This window comes from Miniopterus schreibersii, assembly GCF_964146895.1.
Source record: "Miniopterus schreibersii genome assembly, chromosome: 3".
In the NCBI taxonomy this organism is placed as follows: Eukaryota; Metazoa; Chordata; class Mammalia; order Chiroptera; family Miniopteridae; genus Miniopterus; species Miniopterus schreibersii.
Window position 1 is genome coordinate 102,584,658 of NC_138103.1, and position 15,810 is coordinate 102,600,467.

The window sequence follows — 15,810 nt, forward strand, 5'->3', positions numbered from 1 at the left end:
ACTTTAGCCTAAACACCGGCCGCGAACTTGGCTTTATTTGTCCATGTCTCCGACCGAGCCTGGGAGGCTGCCAGGCGCTCCAGGGAGCAAACGCGCGAGGGGGCGGGCGGCGTGGCGCTGCCCGGGGATGTGACCGGCGCGCCGCGGACCTAGAGGCGCCCGCGGACGACTCGGGAGACCCCTCGGCGGCGGCTGCGCGCCCGGCCCGCGGGGCAGCGCCTGAGACCCGCGCGGATCCAGCCGTCCCCGGCGCTGCGGACATGGCCCCCCGGCGTCCCGCCCGCCCGGGGCTCGCCGTCGCCTGCTGCTGGCTCCTCACCGGTGAGCGACCCCAAGGTCCCGGAGCATCCCCGGCGCGGGGCGCGGGGCGCGGGGCGCGGGGCTGGGGAGCGAGGGGCGCGGGGCGCAGGGCCGGGGAGGGAGGGGCGCGGGACGCGGGGCCGGGGAGGGAGGGGCGCGGGGCCGGGGAGCGAGGGGCGCGGGGCCGGGGAGCGAGGGGCGCGGGGCCGGGGAGCGAGGGGCGCGGGGCCGGGGAGCAAGGGGCGCGGGGCCGTGGCCCAAGCAGCCGGGCGCAGCCGAATCCACTGCGCGGCGCCCGGGGCGTCCGGCAGGTCCCGGGACGCGGAGGAGTCTCGCTTGCTTTGGGCAGGAATTAGTTTTGCGGTCGTTTCACAACCCTGCGCCCCGGCGGCGCCGAAGCTCCCGAGGTGGACGGACTGTCCGGGTTGGGGCTGTTCGGACGGCGCGCCGCGTTGCAGGGCTCGGCCGCGGGCTCCCCTCCTTCCTCCTGGAGGGAGGTGCCCGGAGGGCGCCGGGCCCAGGGCGACGTCCGGCCCTCGGGTCGCTGCAGGGTGGGCAGCCCCGGCCCCGCCGCCCAGCTTTCGGACCTTCCCGCTGCGCCCGGGACGCGGCGCCTCGGCCGGGACGTGCGGGTGTCGGCGCCCGGGGGCGGGGGCCCTGAAACTGAGGAAGGAACCGTGGGCATCTGCTCCTGGGTGACGGCAGGGCTGGCTCTCCGGGAAGGCAGGACAGAGCACGGTTACCTGCCTAGAAGGAGGTGTTTCTGAGGAGGGGCTTTAAAAGCGCAGCGGAGGCGCAGAGTTCATGCGTTTTAAGAAAGGCTGGAGCCTGGTGCTCTGGACACCCCGAGGCTTCCCGGGTGGCTGGCGGCGGAGGGAAAACTGCCCTGGGGCGGCAGGGAGGCAAGTGGGGCGGCTCTGTGCTCTTCAAAAAGCGACCGGATCCGTGGTGTGATGAACGGGTGGCTTCCGCGTGTATCATCAGAATCGGGTGGTTCGGCGCCCTCGGGGCCGCGTGCCTGTTGGTGCGGGTTCGTTCAGCATTCTGCTCCCTAAAGCAGGGGCGATCCGGCCGGGACGCCTGGCCCCGACGGCCAGCCTCGTCCGCTTCTATGAAGGTCACTTAGACATGGATTATTAGCAAGCAGAGCTTTATTTTTTTTCAGAGTGAGATGGAATAAAGGGAGTTCATTACGAGCTAGTGTCTCTTCATCCAGACATTTCCCACTTCTCAGGAAATGTCCAAGAGCCTGAACAGCGGTGCCTTCCCAACCGCTCAGAGCGGGCGAATGGTTTAATTTATCAGCTGCTGTCCTGCCCTTTCTGCATCTGGCCTACAGTGCTTTCTCAGGCTCGCATTTTTTGGAGGTCACTTGCCTGTTTCTGTCGTACAAAACCTGAGCAGCTTACAAACTATTCAGACGGTGTCTTCTTCATTCCACCGGACGAGCCGTCGGTGGCGCAGAAACGATCCAATGATATCTGCACGGCCTCTGGAAAGACAAGGGCCGGACCGAAAACACATTGGTTTCACTACTGGTTACAACAGTGAAGTTACAATTTCACACAGATTAGTTACGTATAGTTTTGTTATTTATCCAGGTAGTTATTTATATACCGATATATATATAGAAGCATTTTTAGGTTCCACTACCCTCTCTCTCCACGCCGACAGCTGTCACAAGTTGCGCACCGTGGGTTTGCGGCAGCTGCTGGGATAAAATGTTTTGCTGGACCCAGGAAGGGACGTACAGGAACATGGTGCATAGATATTTTGAAATTATAATATTCATTCCTTTTGTGTGTGTGTGTGTGTATCTGTATTTTACTCAACCCTATTGAAAGTTCGAACTTAAAGGGTAGCTGAGCAGCATCGGCAGTTTCCTCATCTGTGCTATATTTATGCCTGTTTCACAATGAGAGGATCTGAAATTTGGCTATTCGTTCTTCTCTTTGCCGGTTTCCAGTCAGTCACCACGTTGTCAGCTTCTTGGAAACTCCTCACCCCTACATCGCGTCCACACCCGGGCTGGGGTCTCGTCGGGAGCCCCCCCACGCTCCTGCAGAGAGCTCTTCCCTCCAGCCGAGCCCGGCCTCCCGTCTGTCCTGCTCACAGCAGCGCTCATGACTCCGTAGTCTTTAGTCAGAAAGCTCTGGTGGCTCTTTGTCATCCTCAGATAAAATCCAGAATTCCCGCCTGACCACTCAGGGCTTGTCCTGACCGCCCTTTCTCTCCCACGACCCTCCTGTCAGTTTGCTGTTGCTGATGTAACAAACTGCCTTGGGTTTGCTGGTTTAAAACAAGACAGATTTCCTACCTTCCAGCTCTGCGGGGCAGGAGCCTCTCTGGGCTGAAATCAGGGTGTCGGCACAGCTGTGTCTCCTCGGGAGGTTCTAGGGCAGAATCTGCTTCCAGCTTCCAGAGGCCGCCTGCATGCCAAGGCTTGTGGCCCCATCTGCCACCTTCTAAGTCAGCAGAGTGGCATCTACAAATCTTTCCTCTGACTCTGACTCTGATGCCCACTTCTTACAGGAGCCTTCTCATCACCTGAGGCCCACCTGAGTAATCCAGGATAGTCTCCCTGTCTCAGGATCCTTAATTTAGTCACATATGCCAAGTCCCTTTGCCATATAAGCTAACATATTCACAGGGTCCAGGGGTCGGGGCACGGCCATCTCTGGGGACCATTGCTCTGCATATTAAAACCCCTAAGCAGCCGGGCCGGAGAGGCCCAGCTGGCGGAGCATGATCCTGTGCACCAGAGGTTGCTGGTCGGACTTCTGGTGGGGGCACACACCTGGGCTGCAGATCCCGTCCCCACTGGGGCGCCTACAGGAGGCAACTGGTCTATGTTTCTCTCTCTCTCTTCTTTCCTCTCTCTAAAAATCAATTTTTTAAAAGTTTTTAAAGAAAAAAACCCTGACATAAACGTCCCATGACAGCAGTCACACTTCTACTTCACCCATATTCCTCTTGCTGGTGTTGCTACGGTGGATACGGCCTCGACGTTGTACCCATCTAGAAGGGATCTCCACCCTGCCTTCCCACCTCCACTGGCATCTCAACAAACCTTCTCCGGCCTTCAAAACCAGGTTCGCATCACGACTACAAACCGCCACCTTCCCAGTGAGCTCGCCTTAGGTTTAGGACTGTCTTGTCTTGGTGCTTTCCAACATTTAAAAATGATTCCTTAGGAAAGATATCCTCCCTTATGTCCAGATAAAGCCTTCGTTGTTATTGTCTCTATGCCAAAGTCCCAGCAAAAAAACTAGTGGCACTTATAAAGGATCTAACTGGAGAAAGTTTAATAAAGGGACTGTTTGCAGAGGAGCTGAGGAGACGGGAGCCCAGACAGCAGTGGAAGAAAAGCCATTACTGTCCCTGGCCCGAGGAGGGTGCCCTGCCGGCTTGACCTAGAGCTCTAGCTATGGGAGGGGGGCCTTGGGCAGGAGCTGTGGCCCCTGGAGGAGGAATGAAGCGAGTGGCCGAAACTGAAGCCCAACAGGGAGGGAGCAGGGGAAAGAAATACCCCTTTCCCCCCATTCTCTAGTGTTGAATCCAGTCCTCCCACTGGCCATGTCCAAATGGCAGACTTCAACCTCCCAGGAGACAACGGTCAAACATACAACAGAGTAAAACTAACACAACTTAATGATGAAAGGCACATTTCTGTTGGCAACATATTACGCACGAGCCCCTGGGCCAAGAACTTTGCATGTATTACTTCATTTCAACCTTAGAAAAAGGGAAAACTTTGGAACTATTATCCATATCATATTTTAGAGATGAAGGAACCAAACAAGGCGAAATTAATTTATCCAAAGTCGCACAACTGGTAAATGGCAAATCCTGTGCTCAGCTCGGATCTCTGACCTCAGCCCTCATGCTCTGAAATAATATGTCATCTAGGCTGTCTAAATGGAAGTCCATTTCCTGCTCGCTCAGCCCTCCCAATGTTAAATCCAAGAACTGTCTAAGACTCTGATAAGGCTCTAGTTAGTGATGCAAGTGAGTCTGTTATTTTCATGACTTTAGGGATATAGTGGAATTAATGACGTCTTACCCTACATTAAGTATAACTCAAATGGGAGCCCTGCTTCTGGTTATTAAGAATATAAATATAGAATGGCCCCTACTAAAGTGACAGTCTCTCCTTCCTAGAAACATTTTAGCCAGCCTAGAAGTAAGGGTCTTCTCCTGTGACCTTCTCATGACCTTCCTCATGGCCAAGATCTATTCCAAACGAAGCCCAGTGAGGCCACGGCTGAACATGGGAGGAAGTCGGCCACTTACCTGGAACAAAAATGTGACCTCCAATGGCGTACAACGGATGGTCAGGAATCACTCAAGATGGTGAAACCCTTTGGTCATTATAACATCTGTAAACACAGCAATAAACTCACAGGGCTCTTGTTAGTTTGCTGTTTAGTAAATAGGCAGGGAAAGTACCGATGACATACTTACGCTTAACTAGGTCGCCTGGCTCTCTTCCCTGATGCTACCTTGGACCACAGCTGGAAACTGTTGGTCTGACTTCCGTAGCTGGATGACCCTCTGCCTGCGTTTCTCCACCTGAAACCCAACAGACTTCCCATTAGGTTTTGAACTTGATGAATTTTCATACGGCCCTTAAAACATCTCATAGGATAAAGCAGCTCAAGTTCAAAATACAGGGCGAGGCAAACGTAGGTTTACAGTTGTGAAGAAGAGAAACAGAGTTGATTTTTGTGTTATATTATTTTCCGTAGGAACAACTGGAAACCCACTTTTGCCTCACCTTGTATATTCAGAAAATTAGGGATTAAACAGCTTTTCTTTTCTTTTTTTCTTTTTTTTACCTATACTGTTCATCTGTATGAAACACAAAATAGGGTGTTTGAATTCATGTTAAAAACTTGAGAAGAGAGATGCTTGGGGTTGTGCCACTGTGCTCGAGGAGAACGCTCTCCCATTCCGAGTGGTCTGGGACTGAAGACCTGTGATTGCTCTCAAAGCAGGTACAGCGTCCAGACGTGGGAATGAGCCGAACATGTCCCTGTCTGCGAGCCTATTGAGCTCCTCTCAGCTCCTGTGTTATGCCAGCTTCTCTGAGGTCCCTGGGCCTCTGCCTAAGTTGCTCACATTGCTACTGACCCTCAAGTCCCCCCACAAATGTCATTTCCGAGAAACCCATTGGACTAAACTGGACCCTCCTCCCCATGAGACCCAAGGACCTTTGCTTCTATAACATACCACATGGTATTATAATTAAAGACCTAGATGTCTTCCCAGCTTGAGGTACATTCTGTGAAGCCAGGCTTTGTCTGTTAATTCTCCTTAGCATCTAAGAGTAAATTATTGAATGATTCATGAAAGAATAGACTATAGACAACTCGTAAAATACCTAAGGGATCAGATTGTCTCCATTAATTATATCCCCACCTGGAATATATATATATCTTCCCATATTTATACCTAATTGAATGGAAGCTACCATCAATTGAATGATGCACCATAATTTAATCACTACTAAGAAAGGAAAGCGCTGCCAATCCAATTATAACTGCAAGACCATTAGATGCCTCCCATTCCAGAGATGTTGCAACGCAGGAAAACATGCATCTGATCGTTACCATCAATAGCATACAGTCCACCTACATGGCCACTTTCTATCACATTTCTTTGTATCTTTAGAAACGGCATCATAAGATTCGAAACACACTCCTTCTGGGTGCAAGTGGCATTGAGTCTGGATACAAAGACTCAAGCACTGTCCCTCTTAGCTCTTGTCCAGAGCCACGCTTGTATCTGCTTCGGGGGCTAACTGCTCCTCTGGCTCCAGCAGCCTCACCAGATCCCAAGAACAGAGTTTCCTCTAAGTCCCTTTAAAAGGAGCCTCAGGGGAAAGGAGACAATAAGCAAGAGACGGTGCCAGCTGCGCAGGATGATGACTGGCTTTGGCGAGCCCTGGCTCTGGCGAGCCCTGGCTCTCTGTCGTGGTGGTGGGTCACGCAGGGCTGCGTGTGTCCGAAGGGACCTAATGCTCATCTAAAGTCTTCTGTACTTTGAAAGGAAGAGTCAACATCAACTATGTCTTAAAAGGAGATTAACACGTATATGCTGGTTGGTGTTAACAATTCGCTTTAGCGCTAAAACATGAACATTGTTTTATCTAAAGAGTAGATCTCTGTCTGCAGAACAAGTCAGAAATCTGAATTGAAAAATCGCTGTAATTCTGATATGGAAAGGAATGGAGACACTTGCTTTGTTTGTGTGAATTAGCTGAGATCTGCTACAGTAAATGCAAATACTTTAATTTCAATAGGGCAGCTAAATCACATTAGAAGGTCAAATGATAAAGATGACTGAACTCTGCATATTTTACTGTAAATCCTATTATCTAAATACAAATTACAATGTACTCTCAAAATTATTTTATTAGGTATAATTTTAGTTTGCCAAATTTGAAAACACCTGGGACTTGACCAGTCCTTAAATTTATATATTTTGTCATCTTTTTGGTAAAATGGCCCTGTAATATACAGGGATGCATCCAAACGGAGACACACCCACACCCACACCCCACACACACACTTTTGTGGATAAGATTTTGTTTATTTGGTAGGAGGTTTTGTATTGTTTGGTGACAATTGCAAGTAGGTATTTTTAATCACAGGAAATTTAGTGAGTACAATTCCTTAAAGAGAAAAAACACGGAAACTTTCCCTTTAGCTGAATAATCCTCCCATCGTCCCCGTAGCTTGACTTGTGGAGGTCACAGGGGCATCTTTTTACAGTGTGAGGTTAGCACATTCTCTCTAAATCAACAGCTGCCTTTCCTGCTAGATATTCATAACTAGAGCTCTGGCTGCTTATTCCATAAAGACCATTTCCCAAACCATGTATGATACCAGCCGCCCTTATTCAGGCCTCAGTGTGTTGACCTCTGAGCAGCATCTGACACGAGGATCGCTGCCTTCCCAGGACTCCCCACTTTCATAGTCTCCCCTCCACCAGACCACCTGTTCCCTCATTTTCCTTTGACAGTTTCTCCTTAGCTACTCAGCTTTGAATTCCAGCGATGTGTTGGTGACCTCTGTGCGTAGCCCCCATGAACTCTGGGCCCCTGGGCCATGCCCAGCATCCGGTGCCACGGCCACAGCTCTACTTCAATGTCCTGCGGTCACCGCTCACGTCGCATTGCAGACCGATTCTATCTACCACACCCTCCCCGCGCCCCACCCCGCGCATCCCCACGCCACACCCATCTCTGTGAACTCTAATCCCGTCCTTCCAGTCTCTGCTACAAAATATTGGTCTTAACATTTTAGAAACATTTTCTCTCGTATTCCACAATACGTCCGATCTGTTAGCAAGTCTGGATTAGCTCTGCCATCATAAAAGTGCTAGGCGACATCCTCTCTCCTTCAAATTCTACCACCCAGGCCCAAACCACCATCTCCCGTCTAGGTCACCCACACGCTTTCGACGTGGAAATATAGGCGTATTTTCCTAAAGTGGAATATTGGGTTTTTCTCAAGGGTTATAATGGCGACCTAGGCTGGGCAAAAGGAAAACTGCTGAAAAGGAAAATATAAAGACTTTTAAAACGCGATAAAAGAGGGAGGAAGGCCGCGGTGCCTCAAATCCTCTGGGATGGTTTTGTTCAGATCCAGACCTGAAAGGAGACAGTTAAGGGAAGTGGCCTTGGCAGCAGGGCAGGCCTGTGGTTTGGAGGTGATTTCAAGTGCCCACGTGTGCCCTGCAGGCCTGGGAAGAGGAGAGGGTGTGCCCTCAGGCAGCTCCGAATTTTAATGCTGGTCATGTGATTTTCAACTACATTTCTTAGCTTCTCTGCAACCCCTCTTCTTAAATCTATAAAATGAGAAAGACAAATATTGACCTTGCAGATAAGGGTTGGAAAGAACATAGGACTATTCAGTGAGCGGGAGCTCTTCAGCGAAAACCCAGCATTTATTAAGCTCCTACTGTGTGCTGCCCCTGGGATTCTGTGGGCTTTAACCCTCGGCTGACTTTGGAGGGAGGCGCACTGTATTCAGAAAGGTGACCAAGGGGAGCCTCAAAGGACCTCTTCTCCCTGCCTCCCTCTGCCAGGCAGGAGTTCTTCTCGGTTAATGGGCACCTGTTAGAAAGATGCGGTGGCCTTTGGAGAGGCACGGGGGCTTCACACACTGGCGAGGTCAGGTCCCTGCGCAGTGAGAGCGGCTGGACCCCTGGCCGTGGCCGGGGAGGCGGGTGCGTGGGACTCGCTGAGGGCGCCCTGCGGGCCGGGAAGGCGGGGGGCACGGAGCAAACGGGCCCTCATTTGCACTAGACCTTCAGAGGGGACCACTCTGTCCCCCGACAGCCTCTGAGGACGACCCCTGAGGCCTGAGCCCAGGATTTGTGCGGAAGGCAGGTTCCTCCCCATCCCGGCCTCCCCGGGTCAGGGTGACGAGCCTTCCGTCCACGCCACGCACCGTCAGCCCGGAAAGGCGACGGCAGGGGTGTGTGCGGGGACTCCTGCGCCCTCCACCCCGTCGGGACTCTCCAGAAAACTCTGCGGGGCTTCTTCAGTCCGCCGGTCTTTTAAGGAGCAACCCCCGCCTCTCAAACCGCCCCACCACCAACGCGGGTCACTGGACTCCGGGATTTTCTTTAAAATCAATTCTGCAGCGGTCAGACCGCGGGATCCTAGGGGATCCGTCCCCACCCCCCCACCCCCGCCCCAAACCTCGGCTCTCAGCGGGGCCCCGACAGTCCCGCCCGAGCTGCGGCCGCCAAGCCCCCAACCTCAGCCTCCCGCCCGCGCCCAGCTGCGGGGCTGCGGCCGCCCAGCCTGGGCTCCGGGACCCCGGCGCGTGGGGCGAGCGCCTGCCCCGTGCACCCAGGGACCGGGTGCACCGGGGTCCCCTCCGTGCAGCGCCCCCGGCGCGCAGCCTCCCAGGGCGCGCGAGGCGCGAGCAAAGCCTCTCGCGCAACTTTGGGGTCAAGTCAGCACTTTTGAGAATTTCTTTTCGTTTAGGTTTAGGGCTGAGATTAAACTGACCCGAAGGGAGGAGGCGCAGAGCGGCAGCCGCGCGCAGCTTGGAGAAACCTGCGCATTTCCACGGACAGGGAAACTTTAGCGAGCGCCGCTGTAGCGCTAACAGACCCGAGGACTCGCGGCCGGGACGCGCGGCTCGCTTAGGAGGCTCACGGTCCCCAGCGCCTCCCCGTGTACTGCGCCTGCGCACGCGCCAGCTGAGGCCCCGCCTCCTCGCTCGACGTCAGACGTGCGCCGGGGGGCGGGGCGGGGGACGCGGCTGCGCATGCGCCCTCATTGCGTCAGCCGCCGGGTCGGTGCTGCGGCGGGAGCCGGGGAGCGGACCGCGTCCCGCCAGGTGTTCCTGGCGCCCTTGGGTCGCGGCGCGCCCGAGGCTGGGAAAGGTAGGACTGCAGCGAGGGTGCCCCTGGCTCCTGGGGCGGCGCTGGCCCTGCCTTCCCTCCACCCGGCGCCTGTAGGAGCCTCGCGGACAGGCCCCGCCCCTTCCCGGCGGGACTCCGGGTCCCCTCCCCGCCCCCGCCCCGTGGGGACCCCGCGGGGCCCGGAGCCCCCGCCGGGACCATGAAGCTCCTGAGGAAGGACATCGAGAAGGACAACGCGGGCCAGGTGACCCTGGTGCCCGAGGAGCCCGAGGACATGTGGCACACCTACAATCTGGTGCAGGTGGGCGACAGCCTGCGCGCCTCCACCATCCGCAAGGTGCAGACCGAGTCCTCCACGGGCAGCGTGGGCAGCAGCCGCGTGCGCACCACGCTCACCCTGTGCGTGGAGGCCATCGACTTCGACTCGCAGGCCTGCCAGCTGCGGGTGAAGGGCACCAACATCCAGGAGAACGAGTACGTGAAGATGGGCGCCTACCACACCATCGAGCTGGAGCCCAACCGCCAGTTCACGCTGGCCAAGAAGCAGTGGGACAGCGTGGTGCTGGAGCGCATCGAGCAGGCCTGCGACCCCGCCTGGAGCGCCGACGTGGCGGCCGTGGTCATGCAGGAGGGCCTGGCGCACGTCTGCCTGGTCACGCCCAGCATGACCCTCACGCGCGCCAAGGTGGAGGTGAACATCCCGCGGAAGCGCAGGGGCAACTGCGCGCAGCACGACCGCGCCCTGGAGCGCTTCTACGAGCAGGTGGTGCAGGCCATCCAGCGCCACATCCACTTCGACGTGGTCAAGTGCATCCTGGTGGCCAGCCCGGGCTTCGTGCGGGAGCAGTTCTGCGACTACATGTTCCAGCAGGCCGTGAAGACGGACAACAAGGTGCTCCTGGAAAACCGGCCCAAGTTCCTGCAGGTAAAACGCCTCCCCCACGGCCCCACCACGGTGAGGGCTAAGGATGGGCAGAGGGGGTTGCAGAGACGGTTCCCGAAGGGGAGAGAGGCCTCATGGGACTGGGAGTGTTACTGAGAGCGTGAGATTGTTACATAGTAGCAGGTTCATACAGTAACTGTGGCTCCAGCCCTTCAGCACAGGAAGCCTCTAGTGCTTTCGGCTGTAGGTCCTTGGGGGCTGATTAACAGTAACGGGAGCTTTAAGAGGTTCCTCCACCTAACCTTTGTGTTGTGGTTCCAGGTGCACGCCTCGTCCGGACACAAGTACTCCCTGAAGGAGGCCCTTTGCGACCCAACGGTGGCCAGCCGCCTTTCGGACACGAAAGCCGCCGGGGAGGTGAAAGCCTTGGACGACTTCTATAAAATGTTACAACACGAACCCGACCGAGCCTTCTATGGGCTCAAGCAGGTGGAGAAGGCCAACGAGGCCATGGCCATCGACACGCTGCTCATCAGCGACGAGCTCTTCCGGCATCAGGACGTGGCCACCCGGAGCCGGTACGTGCGGCTGGTGGACAGCGTGAAGGAGAATGCGGGCACCGTCAGGATATTCTCCAGCCTGCACGTCTCCGGGGAACAGCTCAGCCAGCTCACCGGAGTGGCTGCCATTCTCCGCTTCCCGGTGCCCGAACTCTCCGACCAAGAGGATGACTCCAGTTCTGAAGAAGATTAGCCACGGGAGCTTACAACTGAGACAGCCGTGTGCCTCCTTGATTGCTACCTTTCCTCAGCATCCGTGTGGCGGAGAGAGCAGCACGTTGTGATTCTTACAGGGACCGGTCACACTAGGTAGTCTGTGGCTGGCAGGACGTGTTTAAAACTAAACAATAAATTAAAGGGAAATAATGCCCATGTGCTACCATTTTTATTAATTAGGATAATTTTATCTAGAAATTATGAGTTGTTTGCAGTACTTAGAAACATTCTGTGTATTTAATAAGAATCCCTAGATCTATTTTGGGGGCTAGATCATAAAATCCCATAGTTCATGCTTTCAAGTAGTTTTCCTTAGGAAAAGCATTTACTGTTTCACCATCCTCGGTTTACATTGTTTGATTTCTGCATAGTGTTCTTGCACTGTGTTTATGATTCCTTTCTCCCCGCTTGCCTTACACTCCTTTAAAAAAAAAAAAATTGCTATTTTAAATGATAGCCAAATAGCAGACTTTTTTTGGAGACAAGCTTAAAATGTTTTTTTCCTTAAGAGACTTGTTAAACCAATCATGTAAAAATGAAACTCTTGGGTTTCCTTGAATTAATCATATTTGCATCAGAGGACCTCTTAACTAGTTCTTTTTAGATCATAGATCTTTGATCTGCTTGGGATTGTCAAGGTCATCTATCTGTGGTGCCCTTATTTTTACAATGAGACTACCGTGTGTGATTTGCTGTTAGAGGGCTAATTAGTGGCAAAGCTGGAAGGAGTCCCCAGGCTGGACCCTTTCTTTGCACTGCCACACTGTGTATTTATTTTTTGGCCTGTCATAGTTACTCTTAATGCTGTTTCTGTGTGTTTTCATGTTGTTACTGGACTTTCTCTACAGCCTATTTTATGAAGTTTTTTTGAGCATTAAGGAGGGACCCTTGGAATGGAAATGCAGCTCGATTGCAGCTTGACCTTTTATAATCCACATCTTAGCAATAATTAGGAAAAGCCTTATGAAGAAAGAGTGATAGTTCGTTTGTAACTCCAGGATCAGGGGCAGTGGTGCCTACTTCAAGTACAGATGGATACTAAGTAAACTTTTGATTATCAGAGGCTGGGTCTTTCTGCTGGTGTGAGTAACAGGTTTTGGGGATTATTTTTTATAAACTTCCCAACTAATCAGAACATTTTATTTGTAATTAGGAATAGATATCTCCAAATGCTTTAAAATCACATATTTACATGTCTACATCCTAATATAAAAATAAGTCAGATTATCATTTCATTGTAATTCCATTAATATTTAACTTTAAAATGTATTAAAAGTATGTTATTAAATAACTTGGTAGGAGTGTATAAACAAAGCCACCAAGGTTATTAACTTTAGAACTCAATTGACAATGAACCCTATTCTCAGAAAGAATCTGGAGATTTGGGGCATCTGTTGCTCTATATGTGCAGTACTGGTCCTTCTTAGCTCTGTAATCTCCAGTCACAGAACCCAAGGGGAAGAAAGCCTAGGATAATCTGACCAATTCACTTTAGGCCATAGGTTCTCAAATTTAGTTGCTTGGGAGTTTTGAAAACTCAATAACCAGACTGGACCTTGGACTCTATAGCCTTTCACCCCTAGAAATGCTGTTTTGGTTTTTTAAAAGCTCTCCAGGTGATTCCAGTAGGCGTCGAGGCCGAGAACCACTGATTCAGGCCTTGCTATTCAGGTGTGATCCTCCTGAGAGACTTCCAGAAATTGGAATCCAGGTCTACCCCACCCGACCTGCTGAGCTGCAATCTATTTTAGGACATCTCCACTTGATTGCTATGCATAACGGTCTATAAAACTTTAAAAGAAAGCATGTTTTTATGTCTATAAAGTATTTAAACTAGCTTTAAGAATTCCTATTTTTAAAAAGATACATTTTATACCATTACCAAGAATTTAAACCTTCCTAGATGCATAGGTAGAAATGTCAAAATAGTGATAGGAGCGTATAAAATAAAAATTAATTCTAGTAATTATTTGTTACTCTTCTCTAAAGAGCAAAATGAACCCAAATTGTTTGGAAATTGTGCTCATCAGTCTAATTCCAGCTGCTGTTCCTGAGTAAGGAAAGATCATGTGGTGACAAATGGAAACACCAGCAGTAACACACCTCAGAATAATGCAGTGTTGTACTGTAACTTTCCACTTACCGTCAGGTCCTTGTAGAGAAAGATTTGATACCCCCACTGGGCACAGTAAATGAGAAGCTTGCAAATTTGTTTCCTCTTACCCTAGATGTGATACATATCAAATTACGTTTTGCTGTTCCTGGTCAGCCATTTATATGTTAAACATTTTACTAATGTGATGTCTGGAGTCTTGATTCTGGATTTCACTTTCATTGCTTCTTTATATACAAACTGGACCTTGTTCCTCCCAGATGCCACGAGAGTAGCTTTGTAAAGTTGATTTTTCTTTATCTGTACTTACTTTCTGTCACTAACCAGAGTTTTCTTTTCTAAACCTTATGGCCAGTTCTGTCAACCTCAAATGATCTTTAACAGAAGTGAGTCATGATTTCTGAAGTTTATATATTCCAGAGCTGAAATTCTCTTCGTTGCTAACAATAAAAGGACACAGATGAAATGGTGTATATGATAATTCTCTAAAGTAGAAGCTGTTACTTGGGAAAGGAGTGTTGTGCTTTTAAATCAGGTTGTTTTCCAAGCAAGTAAGGCTGGGTTTATGTGTTCAGGGTCAGAATCTGTTGAATTGCATATTGCAGAGGGATGTCTGAGGTGATTCTGAGGTTTGCAGGAGAGAGGAAACCTGTTGCCTATGGTTGGGGTTTATAGATGGGTTGTCCATATTTATATTACATCAGTCGTTAAGGTAATGCATTTAATTTCATCCATTTTTTTAGCGCTTATGAACCAAGCACTGAGCTGGGTTTCAAAAAGACAAACATGAACAATCACCGTTATGAAAGAAACTACAGAAGTGTGTAAGAGGGCGCAGTGTTGTAAGGAGTCACTTTTGAGAGGAACTGTGGCTCGAGTCAGTAAATTTACTGAAAATAGTAAAAAGAAACCTGGAGAGTTCATGGCCCAGCGGAGGAGGGCAGGGCAGGTGTGCTAATCACTTGAGACCCTCCTCCCGCAATAAAAGGTGTGGGTTTGACCCTAGTGAGAAACCTCGGAAATGGTGAAGCTGGAGAACGGCATGAGACAATGCATTTCATAAGTATCAATGTCTGGCAGCGTCGGTGGGCTGGAGGGGGCAGTAAGACTGGCTCAGAGAATGCCCACTGGAGAAATCCAGGGGAGTGACAATAGTCCTCTCAGCAGGAGTGAATAGGAGGTATTGGGGGCTAAGATCAAAGGGACCTGGGCTGCAGGTGGTTGGTAGAGGTATGGAAAGAGTGGAGTCCAGGGAGGAATCTCAGGTTTATTTATGTATTTTTTTAATGCTGGGGGAGATGGTGGCCCAGTTCAGAGACAGGACGTATAGGAAGAGAGGCTGGCTTGCAAGGAAAGCTGCATCCAGTGCTGGGTCTTTGGTTTGAAGGGCTCTCCCCCCAGACTTCTGTACACTCACTGCCTGCTCCCTCCAGGTTTGTGCTCAAATGTCTTCTCAGTGCCATCTTCCCAAACCAGCCTTTTAAAAACGTATAACTTCTCCAAGATTCCTGCTGTCCGTTTTTAATCTGAAATGCTTAGTTGTTTGGCTAATCATCTCTCTGTAACATAAGCTCCATGGGGATGGAGATGATGGTCTGTTAGCTCCATTGCTGTATCTCCAACACTAAGAGCTAATTCCTGGCACAGAATCACGGAGGAGAAAGGAAGGGTCTACCAGGAATTAGTCCCTCTAGAGGAAGAGAGCCAGGCACAGCACATGGGGAAAGCGCAGTGTGTAATCTGTAAATACAGCTCGACCCCATTAGCTGTTATAATCATGCAGCTCAGGTGTTTATATAGCTCAGCAACTGGTATGGCTGGATACTAATTTCCCTCCTGCAGACCTCTCCGATGTACTAGACATATACATGTAGAATAGTAAAGTATTGATTTCATAGAAGTTGAGTTTTTTTTAAAAGTTCTTAAGATAAAAAATGTCTAAGTTTTGGATCGAAAGCCAAATTTCTCTTGTATATGGCTTTTAAAGTGGGTCTTAATATATGTATACATTTACCAATTTAGTGTATGAAAAGTTCCAGTTTAAATATATATATATATATATATATATATATTAGGGATGATGGTTGAATGTCTTAGGACACACTCAGCATCCCCGTAGCCCAGGAATGGTTAGCAAAAGCTCCATCTCATCCAGGCCCAAGAGTTCCTGGCACTGGAGCCTCAGGCCTCATGCTCCCTGTCCCTTGAGGGCCCCCCCCTCTCCCTCCCCACTTCCTCTTTCACTCCCCGAAGGAACACGCGTCTCAGAATCGAGGCATAAATCCTGCAAAGCTTTATTTATAGTCATCTGCAAAATTGATTTTGATCAGCCCATAGCTTTGTTGATGCAC

The 15,810-nt window shown here is 50.9% G+C and overlaps 2 protein-coding genes and 1 long non-coding RNA gene across 3 annotated transcripts in view; 2 read left to right on the forward strand and 1 right to left on the reverse strand.

Annotated features, from left to right (window-relative positions):
* Positions 1-251: 251 nt before the first annotated feature.
* Positions 252-15,810, forward strand: part of ITGA1 (integrin subunit alpha 1) — a 123,142-nt gene continuing 107,583 nt past the window's right edge. Inside the window, exon 1 of the mRNA XM_081131109.1 lies at positions 252-321. Coding sequence (XP_080987235.1) covers positions 261-321 — 61 coding nt within the window. The 5' untranslated portion in view covers positions 252-260. The remainder of the gene's footprint in view (positions 322-15,810) is intronic.
* LOC308554188 lies at positions 1,439-9,418 on the reverse strand. The gene is made up of 3 exons (XR_013998363.1): positions 9,329-9,418; positions 4,765-4,872; positions 1,439-1,792 (listed from the first exon to the last, which is right to left on the reverse strand). It is a non-coding gene; the product is annotated as an uncharacterized lncRNA (long non-coding RNA).
* PELO (pelota mRNA surveillance and ribosome rescue factor) lies at positions 9,485-11,498 on the forward strand. Its single transcript, XM_081131111.1, has 2 exons — positions 9,485-10,612; positions 10,892-11,498. Exons 1-2 carry the CDS (start codon positions 9,887-9,889, stop codon positions 11,321-11,323), a joined length of 1,158 nt encoding a protein of 385 aa, XP_080987237.1. The 5' UTR covers positions 9,485-9,886; the 3' UTR covers positions 11,324-11,498.